At 37.7% G+C, this 19,349-nt stretch overlaps 1 protein-coding gene across 10 annotated transcripts in view; it reads right to left on the bottom strand.

Moving 5' to 3' along the window:
* Window positions 1-19,349, bottom strand: part of SPAG9 (sperm associated antigen 9) — a 56,154-nt gene that overhangs the window by 3,600 nt on the left and 33,205 nt on the right. For 3 of the 10 annotated variants that reach the window (XM_021555104.4, XM_085556792.1, XM_077787368.2), the window contains 21 exons: window positions 19,140-19,261; window positions 16,583-16,597; window positions 16,032-16,089; window positions 15,343-15,495; window positions 15,203-15,254; window positions 14,628-14,758; window positions 13,479-13,535; window positions 12,443-12,616; window positions 11,653-11,782; window positions 11,309-11,401; window positions 10,860-11,027; window positions 10,007-10,178; window positions 8,741-8,968; window positions 7,889-8,084; window positions 7,337-7,459; window positions 6,713-6,793; window positions 6,174-6,241; window positions 4,834-4,982; window positions 3,639-3,810; window positions 2,570-2,683; window positions 849-887 (listed from right to left, as the gene is read on the bottom strand). In XM_021555104.4, the coding sequence (XP_021410779.1) occupies window positions 849-887; window positions 2,570-2,683; window positions 3,639-3,810; window positions 4,834-4,982; window positions 6,174-6,241; window positions 6,713-6,793; window positions 7,337-7,459; window positions 7,889-8,084; window positions 8,741-8,968; window positions 10,007-10,178; window positions 10,860-11,027; window positions 11,309-11,401; window positions 11,653-11,782; window positions 12,443-12,616; window positions 13,479-13,535; window positions 14,628-14,758; window positions 15,203-15,254; window positions 15,343-15,495; window positions 16,032-16,089; window positions 16,583-16,597; window positions 19,140-19,261 (2,495 nt within the window). The remainder of the gene's footprint in view (window positions 1-848; window positions 888-2,569; window positions 2,684-3,638; window positions 3,811-4,833; window positions 4,983-6,173; window positions 6,242-6,712; window positions 6,794-7,336; window positions 7,460-7,888; window positions 8,085-8,740; window positions 8,969-10,006; window positions 10,179-10,859; window positions 11,028-11,308; window positions 11,402-11,652; window positions 11,783-12,442; window positions 12,617-13,478; window positions 13,536-14,627; window positions 14,759-15,202; window positions 15,255-15,342; window positions 15,496-16,031; window positions 16,090-16,582; window positions 16,598-19,139; window positions 19,262-19,349) is intronic. The other 7 variants (XM_077787367.2, XM_021555169.4, XM_021555122.3 and 4 more) reach the window with 4 other exon arrangements.

Here is a 19,349-nt window from a genome sequence, read left to right as displayed (position 1 = left end):
GGTTGTTTTCTACTTCAAAACACAAACTGCTGAAGTGGTTATTTGTTAAGAAACCTTATGGTACCATCTAAAAGCTAAAGCCAACTTAGATAAAAATGAAACAGGAGGGCAGCAATGCCAATTCAAGACAGAGCTGGAAAGAAAAAGATTGCATGCTTCATTATTTTAAGTACATCAGAAAATGGAGCAGGGTTCTTATTAGTCTAGCATAAACACCAGATTTCAATATCCTACTTTTGGGAAAAAATAATTTGTGACAGAACTGTATCTTTCATAGAAAATAAGTACCTCTAATGTGTTTCAGTATGAACAAATTCCATGTACTTAAACATGTAATTAAAGACAGTTTCATTCCAACTAATCATTATGTATGCACTTGCCAGTAAAAATTCTCTAGAAACAGCCACCTGTGGGCATGAAAGAGCTACCCTATTATCATTCTACATCTAGATTTTACTGAGAAGTTTTAAAATACATTAAACTAGAGAAGTACTCATGCTAGACATACAAGCCATCTCCATTCCAAAGACTATCAAAGTAGTGAAAGAAACAGTGATTTGTAACAAGACAGCAAATGATGTGGATTAATGACAAAGTTATAAGATGTGGTATCACATTGGCTGGAAGAGAAAGTCTGTATGAGAGTTCAGCTGCAACACAGGATGATATGCTAAACTGCTGAGCAGATTGGTGGCCATTTAGCAAACATAAAACTGCTGCAATGCAGTAACTGCAAGTGGAAAAACATTTAGGAACATACAAAGGGTAAATCTATAAGGAGTGGGAAACAGCCTCAAAGTGGCTATTATAAGCCTGAAAATAGGTTTTGGTTCAGGATCTCCACTTACCCCGCAGCCCCAGTAAACGTCCCTGGTGGAGGATTACAGCTAGTGAGAAAGGAGGAAAGGGGAAATGGATAGGTATGACAGTAGAGGAGAAGGATTAATGAGAACCCACCACTCATATTTTGGTTTTTGATAAGGTAGAGCTTAAATTTTTAGCTCCTTAAAAAACCAATAGATATTTAATTTCAGAAGATTCAATCAAAAGTCACAAAGAACAGCATCTTACTATAGAAGTTTCAGTACAAAATAGACCACAAAAGCACTGTCACGTATTTTTAAGTTTATTATTGATTAGCAATGTTTCCCCTTTCTCTCTTTCCTTGGCAGGAGGCTCCAGAATAATATAGAATGACTCATGTTTTCAAGTACCCTTTTGGAACATCATCTGCTGCCCTGTTATTAAGACCCAGGGGACTGAAAGATGCCACTGCTCATGCAAGGATTTGACTGCTTTATTACTATTTCTCACCAGGGTTCTCAGCTTCACTATCAGGCTACCCCCAAAAGGCTGTTCTGACCCACAACCAACCAAAAGAAATGAAATGCAACTGTATAGCTTTAATAGGGATTTCTTCACATTCACTCCTGGTATAAAACAAACTCCTCTAGAAACATTAAATTAAGCTTGATGCAAATTAAGAGCTATAATTTTTGAAAGCATGATTTAAAGTGTCTCAAAATCCATGACAGGAAGTCTGTCCTTCCTTAGTACATTCATGCAAAAAAAAAGACAGTTACTCAATGGATGGGCAATGCAATGGAACAACATGAGAAACAATGCATGTGTTTGCTGTTCAACAAAGCAGATACAACATGAAGAGTTTTCACTATTAAATCACCCTAAAACGTCACCTGTCAGACTGCACTATTTTCTAAGTAACAACAGTACAATTAGGACTATCATAGGTCTGCATTTTGTTTTCTGAACCTTCTGTCCACCTGTTATAACATTAGTCTCAGGCACAAGTGTTGAGGCTTTTTTTTATTGCTTAATTGCAATCAATTTACACAGAGATTCTTCCCAAGCTTTACCTATTTAAGATTTGGTTTGTCCTTGAGTTGTTCTTTTCTCCTGAGATTCAACTGCCCTCAATTAGTTACAGCCTATGACAAGAGTCTGGGGTCTGTTATTAAGCAAAAACCAAGACCTACATGACTGGAATTTGACCTGGATGTTAGTGCACTGTTTGAATGTATTTACAGTTCCTATAACTCTGAACACATCCTTTAAAGCAGTCTATGCTACTTCTGTTCCAATCCTTTATACCCACTTTGTGATGAATTCTCAAGAACTAAAGCCAATCAAGTTGTATTAGCAACAACAACATGCTCAAAGAAAAAGGTATTTTGTGATCATATGGCAATCAAAAATAACAGTAATTAGAAAACTAATGATGTCTTGTATAAGCAATAAATTTCTATTGCTGCTGCCAATGCTCAGAACACCTCTAAGGCTTCAAAGTGTTGCTTTGATTCAAGCCAACTCCGCTCAAACAGCAGCACACAAGATTCTGGAGATGTGTTGTTTTCTCAGGGTAACTGTAACCACATACACAGATATAAGTGCTAAACATCACACAGACCTGATCTGTTACAAACCTGAAAGAGTCAGACCTGGCAGTGAAGGTTTCTATTCATTAGCAAGCATCTGAATGATGTTTAATACTATTTTTTTTTTATGCCTACAGCAATTGCACAGTGCTATTCATTGATATTTTACTTACTTTCTGTTAATGGAATGGAGATGATGACACCATTTCCTGTTCCTACCCATAAACGATTACAAGACACCATAAGTGCTGTGATTCTCACAAATGAGAATCCCAGTTTACCAGTACCTAAAAACGAAAGATGCTTTTCATCAAAAATTATGAGCAAGAATAATTTTAGCTCTACAACAGAGAATCTTAAATCCAACTCCCATATCACACAGACAAGTAATTCCCTCCCACTTCTGACAGAAACAAAGTAGAGGAGCACATTTAAGTTGTAAAGATAACCTAGAAGGCTACAATACAACCCTGTAATTAAATTGAGAATCTATACTTCAAAACTCTAATATCAGCTACGAGAAAGCAAAAAAGGTCCTTAATGCTGCACAGTAAAATCTTTTGGGGTTTACCAGCTTTAAAACAAACAAAAAAATGAGTTTACAGATAAAAGATAGTGGTTTGTAATCCATTAAAATTAATTTCTCATTTTTTAGCATGATGAGGGGAGCAGAAGGCTGACACCAGCCATGTGCAATGCACAGCAGTGCCTTGTGAAGGATTTCCCAGAGCCTAATTACCTGTATTGGTTGTGTAATGCATGTGGTCAAATTGTTCTTATACAGATATTAATGAAAAAAATCAGAAAGCTTACTAGGTTCAACAGCAATAAAATTTTCCTGTCTCAATTTTTTTTTTTTTTTAATAGGCAAGTTTCCAGGCAGGTAATGGATTCTTCCCATTTTTAGCTATAAAAAATGTATCAGTATATAAAAAGAGAAAGATTGTAGTGTCTCTATTGGTGCCTGCCCTACTCAACCACCATTTTCCTCATTAGTTAAGAGATTTTAAGGACACTTCACACACCAGGTAAGATCAACAGACTAACAGATGACCCATCACCCCCATCATGCTTCACAGACTGACTTAGGCTTCTACTTCCAGATTCACGCTTGCACAAACTGATTTTAACTGGCCTTTCCACCCACCTTTACCCCAGATCTGCAGTGAGAACTGCCTGATCTCTAGCAGGAAAAGAAAGCTGCAGACAGCAAGAGCACACCAGTTTTTCCTGGGAACTTACCAAGCATTTTGCTTACATAGGGCTCAATGTCCACATCCTGCAGGTGCTGGTAGGTGTGGGCATGGTAGAGGCGCAGGGTGGAGTCCAGGCGGATGGACACCCACACCCCGTCCCCCACCCATGCCAGCTGCCTCACTTGGCTCTCCCTCCTTGGGTGGGCATCAAAGGACTTCTGTGAAACATTGGGGTTCAAATCAGAAGGTAAAACAAAGGGAAGAGTAAGAAAGGTTTGTTACTCTCATACAGTCTGAGCTGGCAATTTTCAATCAAGCAGAACCCTCTGATTTGCAAGATCACAGACAGTGTTTAGCTCAGTTACAAATAGCATGTGATGCTCTAAAATCCCCAGGTGTGATCTCAAAGTTGTAATTTCCTACTTGGTCTTCATTTACACATCTAATCCCAGTTTGCTGCAGCTTCTTCTCCCTTGAACCTGGAGCCTATTTGGGCTGAGATCCTGCTGCCACAGCACAAAGTACATGTGCCCAAAAAGTGTCTTTCTTCCTTATTCCAAAGTGACTAACTCAAAAACAACCCCACCTGTGCAAAATACACACTATCCACCAGCAAAACAATCCATTTCACTCTTATATGAACTTCATTTCAGTTTTCCCACATATATATTTATAGTCTTCTTCACAAAAACAGGTTATTATTGGGTGATTGATATTTTCAGAAGAGCTGAGCAGTCACCCTGCAAGGCCTGGCCCATGTCTCAGGCCAATTAGCAGGAGCTGAAGCACCTCTATTGCTCAAGGCTTGCAGAAACCTCAGCCACTTTCTGCTCTTAAGGTGACAGACTAAACACTGCAGATAAAACACCAGCTCACACACCTTGCATAAACTATTCTCTAACTGGAAGGAGAGTACATTCCAAATTAACACTTACAAACCTCTGCACGTGGGTGGAGAACAAAATGAGGCACACAGAATAAGCTGGGAGCTGGCCTTACAAGCTCTGCACAAGGACGCTTTCCAATTTCTGGCCAGCCAAAAGTGGAGAACTAAATCTCCCAAAAACTGGTTTCAGTAAGTGAGAGCTGTCTCATCATAGCTTTAAGTCTTCCAAAACAACTATTTCATAAAACAAATTTGCTAGGTAGCCTGTTTCTGTACTAATGAAAACAGATGTTTCTGGAGTTACTCTGGAGTCTGAGCTGCAGCATTAAAACATAACATTTAATTGGAAACTTACCTCTATTTTCATGGCCTTTGGTTGAACAACATAGATTTTGTTCCTGTAGCCACACCAGACCTTGTCGTGTACCACTGTCATGCACCGGATGGAGTGGTGTGGCCGGCCCAGGTCCAAGAGGTGATAGTTTGACAAATCCCACTGACCATCTGCAAAAACAGGAAGAAAAAAGTAAAACTCACAGGAGCCTGTGCTTAGTTTAAGGAAAATTTAGAAGTACAAGCAACTATCTTAAGTCTAATTTTTTAAAGCATGGTAATAATCTGGGTAAATTTGTACAAGTTTACAGCTAGGCTCCTCATTAAAAAACCAGCAACTAACATCCCAAATGTTACCTTTTCTAAAAAATGAAGTTGTACAATGATTCAGGTTAAAAATCCAACAAAACATTTTTAAATCAGCAGGTTATCCTGTGCTACAGGCTTTGCTTGACTAGGACCAGTACCTGTGAAAACAAACAACTTCCCACACAGCACCAGGCACCCGCTGCTTGGCTGAACATAGGCATGCTGGTCAGTGCAGGTTTTTTTAAAATATGCTGCAAGATCTTAAAAAAGGCACCTGAAATCTACTAAAAACATACTAAATTTTGGCATTCAACACCAATTAAAATTCTTCTGTAGACTGAACTAAGGCCACAGATCATCAGTGACATTCACTAGAGAGGCTTTTAAAAACACTGCAGTGAGTTTTTAAAAATAAACAAAACAAAACCACTAACACCAACTGCATCCTAGCTGCATTGTTTCCAGTATTTGTATTAGTGTTGTGCAACATTTTAAATTCTTTTAAATGCTGAGCACAAGGATTTAAGCATCACAAGGGAAAGATGAAAGAATAAGGTGGAAAAACAAACTAATAGATAAGTTCCAGTTGCTCATACTAAGACCTTCCCCTTCAGGTCCCATTTCTGGAGGCTGAAGAATGAAGCTGGTTCAGGAGCAGTTTGGCAGAAATTCTGAAGGGATGCTTACAAAATTCTCATTGAAGTACTTGCCCAGAGACAATTTTTATCACTAATAAAATAGAAGACATGACTATTGAGCATAATGAAAATGCAAGAGAGATGATGATCAAAGCAGACTTTCAGATGGCTGTTCCCTATTTAGCAGATCTATCCCATTCTCCATTTCAGAGTAAGAAAATACTCCAAGAATGCACCACAACACTGCAAAAACAGAACTTGAATCTCCAACTGAAATAACAAGAAATATTTCTCATGACAACCCAGAAAAAGGTCATTGGGGAATACATTATCAAAACATTACTTGTAAATGGCACATTTCTTTCCTGACTACTGTTAAAAATTCCCTGGTTTCCAGATGCAACAGGATCCTTACCAACTCCCCGGTGAAAGATCGCAAGCGTCCCATCTGCCAGTGCAACCAAGACTATTCCTTTGACATGTCTGAGGAAAAAGGAGGCACAACAACACACTCTGTTAGACTGCTCTGCTCAGAAGGCAAGTTTAAAACTAGGTATAAACCATTTCAGCATATTTTTACAGTCATTTTTTATTAGCTCCAGTGTTTTGATTTCTACAATGTAGCTCAAGAGAAGGGATGTAACAAGGGATCAAAATCCAGTTCAGAGAGATTGAAATATATCTGGTTACAATGCCTGAAGAAAACAGCAAAAATAGCAACCTATAACTGTTTTGCTTAGCTACAGCTCATCCTCTGGCCTATGTATTTCCAACAGGTACAAGATTAAATTCATTTTCCTTACTCCCCAGAAGTGTTTCACTGTCCCTCAAAGAGCATGCAGGCAGTTACAGCAACTGACATTCCCAATATCTGAGAAGGAAATATAAAACTACTTTGGAAAGTATTTTAACAGAAATTCATTATGATTTACATGACATTCTTTCAGGACTTACACAATACTGAGAATAGAATCTTTAAGTTTAATGGCATGAACACATTTCCTCCAGTGGGCCACTGACGAATGAACATACAGGCTGCAAAGACAAATCAGGAGGGATTAAAAGCACTACCAGACAAAAACAACCACAAGCAAAACCCTTATAAACTGAAATCCACAATCAAAGGGAAGACAAGTTTTCATTTTCCACTGGAAATTATGTATACACTGAAAGGAAGAACTACATGAGCAGAAGAATGGCTTTTTCAGAGGACTAAAGCATTACAAACTCCCTTGCATATCCATCTGCAGTAAAGATTACAATACGTTTTTCTAGCATATTAAAATACTGAAAATTATGTAATTAACAGACTATAACAATTTATTTGAATACAAAAAAAATCCAGAACTTCTCTGCAGGTGAAGCATTATCTAACAAAAAGGTCTTGCTAATCACCTACAATACTTCCTTTGAATTCTGAAATGCCTAAAAACTGCAGCAAAGCATTCAAGGTTTTGGCTCTCTTGAGATCATCCTGTGCTTAATCTTGACTTGAGATGGTTATCAGGCCTGTGGGCATAAGAACCAAGTTTAAAGTAATTATTATAAATAAATATAACAAGATTAGCACCTCCTTACCATCCATTCTGTGCTCCAAGCCACATGGTCGGTAAAAGGCTACTCATTTTCTGTGCTTCTTCTCTCACTAGATCTTGCTCATTTGGCAGAACTGCAACATCCTTATATAATTCTGACTCAGTACTAGAAAAAAACACCAGTTAAAATACATTTATTTAAGTGCACAGATTACTCAGGCTATAAGCCAGGTGTTTACTTCACTACTGAGAGTTTCTACACTGGCTTTTGAAGTATGAGATGTTTAAAAACACAGTAACTACACATGAAAGTACAATACAGAGGAAAACCTCAATAACCATTAATTTCTTCAAGTGGACATTTTCTTCTACAGGGAAAACTAGGTTCCATTCAAACCTGTCAGTATTATTACCTCTGGGGAATGGCAGAAGAGAGTCACAAAGCACAGACTTGTACCAAGACTACTTATATAAACCTCAATACACTTAAAAAAGGAAAAACAAGTAATCATTTTGTCTCCATGCTATGTGCCTACAAACATTATACTTTTTTTTTAAATACATTTTAAGAGGTATAAGGACTTGGACTAGGTACTTAGGCTGATACACTGGAGATGCCTCTGTTGTATGCTGCACTCCCAAGGGATCTGTAAAGACATGCTCTGTGTAGACTCCAGTTTGTGCAATATCAGCTGTGTCTTCTCCTGTCCCTGCATTGACTTCTGTTGCTTCTGTCGCCTCCTCTGCTGTTGGAATGTTCTCATCTACCAAATTATTTTCAGCTGCAATATCTACGAAACAAACAAATTTGAAACACTTTTTAACAACTGCAATAGAATTCACTATTATTTAAAACAGACAGAACTCGACAGTTACAATTTCCACATCAGAATCAAAAAACATCACATCAGAAATGCCCAAATTTTAGCAGGTTGCACTGTATAAACAAATGTCAAATGCACTTTTAAGTGTCAATCCAGTGACTGATGGCTCAGGCTGTCCATTAAATTATTACCCAGGACAGCAGTAAACAATGCCAACCAGCACAGATCCATTGACAATCATATCACCATACAGCTCTGCAGGCCATATGACCAAAAAAAAAGTATGAATGTCTATGAAATAATTAGTTTCACTTAAATCTCTATTAAGACTTGAGAAAATCCAAGGCATTTATTTTAGTCACTCTCTGGCAAGATCTGCATTTCAAATACTACATTAAAATCTCTCTCTAGAGCAGTCACAAGAATTCTCTCAAAAGTACCTGCAAGAAGCAGCTGCCAATTCCCATTTCATGTCACCTCCACCACTTTTTCAGCTACAATTTACAGAGAGTTTGCTATCACAGCTTACACAGTGTTAACCTCAGTAGTTGCACCACTTATTTCCAAGCTGCATCTCGAGGTGTTTGGCCAGCCCTGACACACCTGCAGTGTTTATCACATACCTGACTGTTTCTCTGCCACAGGTGAGGCCCCATTGGTGTCGTGGGCAGCAGGAGCCCCTGTGAGCCCCTCTGCAGTGCATCCCACCACAGTGATGCCCCCCAGCAGGCTGTCTGTCTCAGCAGAGCTGTTGCTGGTCATACTGCCACACAGGGAGGATTTATCTACTTGGCTGGAATCTGCTTCCTGAGACGCTTCTTCTCCTGCAGGGTAGTCTGTTTCCCTTGCCCCTGAAAGAGATTAAACTCAGAATAACATAATATCCTGAGACACCCAGAATTCCCACCCTTTGTCTCAGAGCACTATGCAAGTGTTCCTGGAGCTCTGGCAGCCTTGGTGCCAAGATCACTGCCCTGGGGAGCCCATTCAGTGTCCCAGCAGTCCCTGGGGATGAATCTTTTCCTGATATCCAGCCTAAACCTCCCCTGACACAACTTCAGGCCATTCCCTTGGACCCTGTCACTGGGTGTTTTTCATAGGGATAAAGCTGAATCACTCCTCTAATAACTAAGCTTTAAACTAAATGAGCTCTCCAGAGATTAAACATGCAGACAGCCCCTATCTACAAGGTTAGTGTCAAATAATCAGCAAATGTGGAAGATACTGTCACACAGCTCATGAAACAAAAAGAAGATCAACATATGCTGCACCACAATGTCATTCACTGTATTTCAATCTGTAGCTTTCCAAATATTTTATTTCCATTTTAATTATATCTTCTTCTAAAATCAGATTTCATAACAGTGCAGGTACACAAGGGCACCTTTCTATATCTTCATGAAGAATTTAGGTGCAATAAATCCTTGGTTCTGGAAGAAAAGCCTTTTTTCTCATGTCCAATCCTCTTATACTTTCAAGACTTAAAATACACTCAAATGCAACAAGGATTCCCTCTGCAGGGAGCTCCAAGACTTGCTGCTTATCTTCAAGAGGCTGAACAAGTCAAACAAGCAACATATTATTCTTTTTGTGATGTTCACATGAAATATGACACTGTTGCAGAGTTTATAGTACATCCAACCAAACAGTTCCCCTTGGCTGCTGACGTCTCTCAGATTTTGGGTTCATTTAAGTCAACAGCCAACTAAAGAGTGCAACAGTAGGGTAGAAAGGTAATAATTAAATGCACAACGAATCACTTTCTTACTGCTCTGTTACAGTAACTTTTTATCATACTAAGTAAAAAGTCTGTGGGTTTTCATTGCATAAGAAAAGCTGAATAAGAATCAGTTAAAAAAAGCAGGAGCTGAACCAGCCCAAGTGTTTACCTGGCACACTAGCAATACAAAGCACGTGAGAATTGCAAACAATGAAACTATCCAGAATATTCCCTGGTTGGTTTGCATCAATAATGATAACTTTTGTAGCAGAATGTGTGCTAGTACAGATCCAAACTAGACTGGATAATTCTTCCTGATGTTTCAGTTCCTTCTGCTGATCCTGAAGGAGAATAAAGGCAGACGTGAACAACAGAAAGGGAGACAAGAATAGAATTATTGCCTTTGATCTTTTATGGTCTTACATTTTCACCTACAGAAATACACATAAATATGTGGAAAGTTAAAGGTCTTCAATTCCATTGTAAAACTACACATAGTTACTTGTTCTAAATGTATCTGAAGTATAAAGCTCTCTCATATTTCATACTTCTATTAAAAATACATAAAATATTATAATTATACTGCATAATTATATAGTTAAACCAATATAAAATAAAAACATTATTGATATGCCAACTGCCATACTCAGCATCACCACAGGTATGTGATATCCCAAAACACTTGAAAATTCAGACTGTTTTTATGCCCTTAAAGATGAATTCCAGTTATGGCAGCTAAAACATAAATCTGACACAAATGGTTTTTAAAGGAAGCAGCACTGGTATAAGCAGTACATCATTTTGATGTAAAATTTATTAGCTCCTGAGATTTGCCAGTAAGGGAAGATTCAAAAGTATTTAATAGTTGGATTCAATAACCCAAACATCCTGGGCTAATGACTGACCAAAAAAATTCTACTTGTTACCAATGAACCTGTTTAGAAAATACTTTAGAGACTACAGTTACACAGTAAAGGTGAGTAACTATATAATTTATTAAATGTGCCTTGCAGGGACCTTACCTTGAGCTCCTGGTCTAGTTTATCTAAGCTACTCTGGGATCCTGTTTGCTGCTTGTTGCCATCTGCATCCACAGCAGTCACATCATTATAGAACACACTGGCACCAACCACAGACCCTCCATCTCGTGTCTTCCCTCCTGACAGGTTCACCCCTACAGCACACCACAGCTTGGGAGAAAAAGAAATGTTTTGCTTGAATCTCATACTAAAAAATAGAGACACAAGCATTGTTAAATATGCTAAGTGATATCAACATTATTATATATCCAGAGTCTATTTTAAGTTATTAATTACAATTAAAGTAATATACATTTTACTGAGAGACAAATTCTTCTTCATTATGTTTTAAAAAGAAACAACTTATTTGAAAAATATTGTAATTGAGTCCAAACCAAAAATATTCAAGATATAGTTTGCCAAGTCTCTTATCATCACTGGAAACCTTCTACCTTCATAGAGGTATCCTTCTCATCCAAAGGTCTCAGGTAAACAGGTACAGGCAAGTTCTTCATCTTATTTTCACCCTGTCCACCATTTGCCACCTAGGTAAAAAAACAAATAAACTGGAAAAATTTTACCTTTAAAAGAGGTTTACAATCTTTGGAATCAGTCGCTCAGAATTTATTAAACACAATTAAGAGTTTTGCATTGTTGTCTCCTTTAGAAAGATTCTTTACTGCCAAGTTCAACAAAAAAAAAAGCTGGAATCACTCAAACACAAGCTGTAAAATCATACCCTGTTCAAATGCAACAAAACATGAAGCTGTTACCATTACAGTTGAAAACATCATACCTGTTTGTACTTCTGAGGTAGACTCCATCCAAAAGCCTGCACTCTGCCATCCTCCTTCTGGACATGAGCTTTCACCTGGCGGTACTGCTCCCTCTTCTGCTCCCGGCGGGAGGCTAAACTCGCTTCAGTTCTGGGCAAGAATCAGGATAAAGGAACTTATTTATGCTCTTTAGAATCTCTTGTACAATGGGAATTGCTGTTAAACTCAACAACCAAGATGACTGGAAGCACTGGGTTACCAAGGATATCTCTAGGTTTTTTTTACCTATTAAACACCAGGTTTCCTGTGGGCTATTTTTAAGAGATTGGGGGGGGAAAAAGGCAAAACTAGAAAGTCTATTGCCAGCATCTTTAAAATAAATTAACTTGGCTTGTGTACCTCTACTAGGAGCTTTAAAAGTTGTAACTCACAAGGAAGTATTGTCAAAACAAAGCACAGGAGAAAAAAATAATTACAGATTCTTGTTAGCCTGACTCTCAAGTGAACCTTAAGTACCCGTACAGTTATTGCCCAGTTACAACACTTTCATACAAAAGTGTACCAAGTGTTGCCTTCTGTGACTAAATGCACTTTCTTGAAAAGCAGTGGTATTTACCAAATAGAATATTTCAGCCAAGTGCTCAAAGTATTCACCCACTGCTGCACATTTCACTCTGCACTATCTTGAGTCCTTATGAATCAACACTCACTTCAGATTATACTTTACTTAGCAGCATGCTAGTAATCTCGGAGGACTAAAAGAGTAAATACTTGATAGAGCGTATCTACTATAAAACCAAAATTTCTTACTCGTCACTGAGGAATTCAAAGGCTTTAGATTTGTCACTGGGTAATTGAGATAAGGTGCTGCTTCTTTTCTTGACTGATGGAGTAATGTGCGAGGTTGGAGCATTATATTTAACATTGACAGGAGGTTCTGGTTTCTTTGCTGTATTGCTGGATGAACTGAAGAGCCTGCTAAAACTAGAAGAAGAGAAAAAGACAAGAATCAAGATTTGTCAGATACATCCAAATTTGACTACACAGGCAAAATACAGCATATGCCAGCCTGCTCAAGACAGTTAAAGTAAGAAACTGGAGCCCAACATAGCAACAGCCACCACACACTCAGCAATGCTCTTCACAGCACAAAAACTCGTGTCTGTAAGAAAAATTCTTAAAGGATTATTATCCCATTTATCAAATTCAATGGGAACCTTATCTTGAATTAACATCTACAGGGAAACAACAAAATTTGGATGTGAACATCACACCTGGAAGACAGTTCTATGAAGGACATGAGTTCATGCAGAGAGCATTTTTAAAAACCCACTATTTCTACACAAGATAAAAGTTATCAGCAAGTCACAACATGAAAAGGATTGTTTGACAAACATCTTGTTGAGAAGAACACTGGTTTAGATTTAAAGAGCTTGAAGTCAGAAAGGAGAATGTAACAATCAGTAAGCTGTACTTCACAGAGGGAAAAGAAGCTGAAATAAATGCAATCCACAAGTGCTATTCAGGTTTCTACTTGTCATCATAAAAATGAATCTGGAAAAAATGTTCAGGACAAGAATCCTGGTGTATATTCAGCTAGGAAAAAAATTCCAGCGCTTTGGCATTTAACTTCACCAAGTGCACAGCCACTCACTACATGCTGCAGCTTACAATACATTTTGTCCTCCAGAGCAGGCTTACCGAGTTGGCATGCTGGGCAACAAGAGGAGAAGTGTTAAGATATCTTCATCTGCCAAAAAATAATTAGCTAACATACACAAATGTGCCAGCTAATTGGTTAGGGTATTTATTTATTTCTGCCAGTAAGTTGTATTTCTATACTTACAATTGCCAAATGCTTGATCTTTTCTTCTCTTGCATGGCTGGATTTTCTCTGGATGCTCTACAAGAAATGAATTCCAAGTTTACTGACTAAGCAACAAATAAAAAAGGAAAAGGAATGAAATAGTATATAACTCTTATTTAAAATAAAAGGGTAACATCCTGAAAATAACGAAGCCTGTTTTTTCACACTACTGCTTCTTTACTGATCAGAGCACAATACTGAAATTCCCACTACAGAAATAAAGTTACATAATACATTTAATCCACATTTCCTTGCATCCTAAACAAACTGGCAACTTTTCAGACAGAGACAAGTCTGCATAACTCTTTATAATGAAGAAAGCAGCAAATAATTTTAAATTTTTCTGCCCCCTATTTAATAGTTTAACCATTGGCTTTTGTTTTAAAGCCTATTAACCTTCAATAGATCAGTAAATAATTGATAAAGTGAGTGTTCCCATACCATAGATAAGAGAGGATTTCTGCAGCAGATAATAGCTATAGAAGAACAAGCCATGGCTGTTGGGTCACAGGCATGAGGACAATGGGAACAATGATATGTCACTGTCCATGGCCAGCAGGCAGCACCACAGCCTCTGGCACCCATGGTCAGGGACAAGGATGAGCTGGGCTGAGGTCTGAGGCAGAAGACTTAAGTTTTTAAACCATACCTTCCAAACAACTGAATATTCAGGATGCAAATGAGACCAAATCACCATCTTTACTGCTTATATTTAACAGCCTTGCACAACTTTAAACTGTTTTATCCTGAACAACTCAAGCCTTTCCAATGGAATTATGCTCAGTTTGAAGACAACATTATCCCTATTTTGACATCACAAGGTGTGTGTACACACAGAGTAATTTTTAATGCTCACCAGATTAATGTTATTTACAATTACCAACTTTAACTGTTCCAGAATAACCATTCCTGGAAAAAAATGTGTGTATTTCACATCATACCAAGTAACACATCTTCACCGTGTTCCTGCCAAGAACCATTCTGACAAATTATATGCCCATAACTTAAAACCAATGATCCTCATGGGCATGAGGAAAACAATCAGAAGGCAATGAACCTGCTGACTAGATCACTCAGCATCTAAAAATCATAAGGAGCTCTGTCAAGATTCTGTAAGAGCCTTTTCACCTTATCATCTCAGTCCATCGGACAGCCTCCTGCAGCTCCATCAGCCTCTCCTTGTACTGGTTCCTCTCCATCAGCACTCGGGCCATCTCCACGCGTGTGAAGCGCTTCCGCTGCGCCGTGGGGACGTCGCTCTGGGCACACAATTAACAAACATCATCTGGGCAGCAAGTCAACAAACGTGGCAGGGACAAAGGAGCACCACAGGGCCCTGCAGAGCCACCCTCTGTCTCCTGATAACAGCCAGGCTAGGGCACAATTCCACATTTCAAATAGTCTGGGGATTTTGAAATCTGGGTTTACCTTCCTCTCCCCTCCTATCCTTTGTATGCAATATAATGTGAATGAAAACAGCTCTTCAAAAAAAGAGTGTGGTGACAGTGGGCAGAGAGGAAAGCAAGCAAACTAATCATTGTCAATTTAGGTTTACTTGTGCTCTTTAGATCTTCTGTTGTTTCTATACAGGGAGGAACTTTACCACTACTTATTAAGCCATAAGTTTTAGTAGCCCTCACTAAGCACGCAGACTTCTAACGTCCCACTGAATTGCACACACAAAACCAAACATATGCACCTACATCATCATCCTCTTTAGCCTTCTGTCTTGCTTCTTCTGCTTCTGCACGAGCTCTGAATAGAAAATAAAAACCAGCTGTAATAAATACCACAGTAGAGTTTTTCTTCTTTTCCTTTTTTACAATCATAGAATTAAACTTACTTTTTCAGCTCTTCTTCCAGTTCTTTATTCTTCTCTTCAAGCTTTTGTTTTGCTTGTTTTACAGCCTCTAATTCACCTTGTAGTACATCCTTTTCACAGGTCAATTCATCCACCTTGGCTATTAAATCATTCTTCACTACATTCAGTGCATTTCTACACAAACATGGAAAACATACAGGTATAAGGATGGCCATGGCCTCACAATTCAGCCTGGTTTTATTTTTAAAGACCTACACATTTCTTATACAGAGCTGCTGTAAAAAGATACCGTTTTCTCAGAGGTCAAACCATCTACCCCCAAATCTCCAACATTCAAACACATTCACATCCTCTCTATTAGAAAAAAGTACTGATAAATCAGTTTGCTTTGAATAAATTCCCCAACAGTGCTCCAGTGAATTTGCCTCTGCACTTAAAGCTGTGTTTCTGACATGGAGTTGATTTCATCAGGACACAGCACTGCATTTTTTGGACTCTTACAAGGATAAAAGCAGACTTTTCCTATTAGATACTTAATTTCTAGAAGAAGACCAACTCAGACAAATACACATAAAAATTCAAAATAATCACACCCTCATTACTCTTAGAACTGAAAGTAAATTTGTATCATTTCAATGCTGTATCAGGATATTGAAGATATAATGAAAGAACAGGAATTCAGTATTTTTTACATAAACATTCTCACTTACTTTGTCTCCAGCAGCTGAGTGTTTTCCAAAATAAGGTTTTCAACCTCACGCCCCATTCCTTTCCAAAGGAAACAAACACATAAAATTAGCAAATAAAATTGATGTTTTTACCAAACTTATGTTTCGCCATTGTCTAAAGTCAAATGAATTTTATGTATAACAAACATGTTAGAAGTACTGTGAGCTATCTGAAGTTTCAGGTCCAACCTACCTTCTACAATTAACTTTCCCTCCCACCTTCTCCCAGCCTGATTTCAATTAAAAAAGCCCAAAGACGTCCCTAACTAAGCACAGGACAGTGCTGCTAGTCTGTATATTTAGAAGATGTTACAATACTAAATCAAAAACCAAACACAGCACATGTTGCAGAAGTATTAGTCCTCAAAATGTTCAGTTTAAAATGCTCAACTGTCTTTTACATCGTCACTTTTTGATCTTTTATAAATAGATTTTTATATACCGAAGTCTATCAGTTATAGACACAAGACATGCTGAATAAAGTTCAGATTGTGAAAGCCCTGCAGATTTCCCCAGAGCAAATGATACCTTACCAAAGAAATTATGGTCTTTAAAGCCCATGCATTCCATGTAGAGCAAAAACAAGAACAAGAAACATTTCATGTGAGGTGTAGTATGAGCGAGAAGAAATAAAAGATTAAGACTTAAGAAGTAAGAGTGAATTAAACAAAGCCACCACCAAAAATCTGAAGTGGGATGTGATGTGATTAGAAGCAGGATTTATACAGAAGACTGATGTTGAAGAATTTAAGTTTGTCACAACCATTTCCATTGGTTAAACCTCTTATAAGAATCAGTAACTTAATAAAAGTCTCTCATTTTCTAGAAAATAATTTAGAAGCACAGTCCTTGGAAGAAATTCTAAGCCATTCAGAAGCTTCCAATTAATATGCTCTTATGGAGAAAAGTGAACATAACTTTTCAAGTAACTACTTCAGTGTTACTTAAATTTCTGAAAATTAATTTCTCCCCCTATTTTTTGCATACCTAATATAATTTTCAGAATTTTAAAAAAGGTAATTCCAGGAGAGAATAATTATTTTGCACCTTGCATAGCAAAATAATTATGACACAGATAACAGCAGAAATTATGTTAATCAAGATTAACATAAATAATGAAAAAGGTATCTTAATGGTGGAGGCCTTTTAAAATACTTTAGGAACACAATCTTCTAAGGAACTTTGGCAGCACGAGACTTTAGAGATATTTGGATAACAAAAAAGAAAAGGCATCTATAAATAGACATGCAAGTCAGAGTTCCCTCTTTTGACGTTTCCCTCTCTGGGTTTTGGATTATAAGTAAATTACATTTACTGAAGTAAATTAGATCAGCCATGGTTAATTTATCAATATCTGGATAAATTCCCTATACTATCACCATCAAAAGATTTTATTCAAGTTGCTACTGCTTTTTAAACATTTTCAATATTCACAAATAAAAGTATGTAGGATCATGTCCAACAGATTTCAGGATCTTTTATAAAGCAAGAACAAAAACTAGAAAGCCAGAGTGCAACAGCAAAAAAAAGTTACCAAGCGGGGGAAAAAATGCAGAGAATGAAGCAGCCAAGAATGCCTAACTGGAGAAGCAACAGATTTCAAAGATTTTTTTGAAAAAAGAAGCATACACACCAGAATATTCCCCTGGGTATGCAGCCCAAGAGAAAACAGATTAGAGAATCCCAATTAACTATTTGAAACAACTCCATACTGAAGTTTAATGCTCACTTAGAACAGGTCCAAATGCTTCAAACACACAGACTATCCTGGATGCAGATGTGGCTTTTCAGGTTTTGGACTATAGTTGTTCTCAAAGCAAAATGATGATTCTAAAATAAATTTTTCAGACCAACACATCCTGCATAACAAATGCAGATTTAACCCTAGGCTTAGTGTGCACACACTGGTGTTTCCAGCAACAGATTTACAAAAAATGGTAATAAACTCACTGACAAGCCTTAAATAAGTTATACTAAAAAGTGTATTATTTCTTGCCCATGAAAAACAAAGCATTAGAATCAGGACATCCTGACAACAGTTTGATTTCTTTAATCGGTTTATCACAGCTAAGGGATGGATGTTGCTCCATGTTAATACTTCTCCAGTATCTGAATTTTTGCATGCAGAATGTGTGATTAGTTGTCCCTGTGAGAATGGAATGACAGCCAAGAGTTTTAGATGGAGTGTGTTGCAGTAAGGATGTGGAGAAACTCACTGCTCAGAGTGACAACAAAGAAAAACTTTCTCAGACTGGAAACAGGTCATTACTCCTAGTAATACCTGCAGAAATGTCACTTGTTTGATATAAAAAAAGTTTCTGGAGGAACGCTGAACAACCAGAAATCCATATTGCACACAGGAGTTTTAACAACCCTAACAATCTGTATTTTTGCAGGGTCAGAGGACAGAAGCAAACAAAATGCTGATTTTCTGCACACAACTCATTTTGAAAGCACCTGAGATAGTGTCTGCATTTTATACATTCCACAGTACCAGCTTTCATTATTTCAAAATGAGGCCTGAACAATTACATAGTTAAAAATATCTTGCTATATTGCTTACAGAAAGATTATTCTTCTGATGACCTTTTTGATTTCGGTCAACTCAAAACTCAAGTTTATTTCAGTCAGCACAGAAGTAATAGCAAGCTGCTTAGGGGAAGGAGAAATGTGGGCTTCCCCTCCCCTATCAATTAACAGTTTGATTCTCAAATTACCACCATTTCATTTGCTGCAATTCTCTTTCAAGTTAAAATCCCTAAGGAGGTAATAAAGACAGGCCACTACAGATCAGGCACGACCTGAATAAAAATACCTAAAACTAGTTCAAGACAAAAATCCTTCCTTGAGAAAAAAATCGTTATGTAAGAGAACATACAGGAAGAAATGGAGAATAATGTACAAAGTGCCCCAAAAGATTAAGATCATTATACAGAGAGAAAGAACAAACTTCGGGTTTTGCATTCCAATGACTACCTTAGGATGCTACTCAAACAATTTTAATGCAAATGAAGCCTAACAACAAATCCAGCAAGACTAATTAAGCACTTCCAAAGAAAGGAAAATTTCTGTATACAGCATCTTTCTTACCCAGTAAATCTGCACCTTCATCCACATCTCCAATTAGGCCAGAACCAGCAGATGACAGCTCTTCAAAGAGTGACTCTGTGTTACGGTCAAATGCTTTATTCTTGATGCCTTTGGTGGGAGTGCTGGGCAGAGAATTAAACAAGACATGAAAAAGCAGGGAGATAACACTCCCACAAAGAAGAAAAGCTTTCTCTGTATTTTTTGTCTAGA

This window comes from Lonchura striata, chromosome 18 (assembly GCF_050655825.1).
Source record: "Lonchura striata isolate lonStrDom1 chromosome 18, ASM5065582v1, whole genome shotgun sequence".
NCBI classification, from domain to species: Eukaryota; Metazoa; Chordata; class Aves; order Passeriformes; family Estrildidae; genus Lonchura; species Lonchura striata.
The sequence above is the reverse complement of the archived record's forward strand: the minus strand, read 5'-3'. Positions and strand labels throughout refer to the sequence as shown.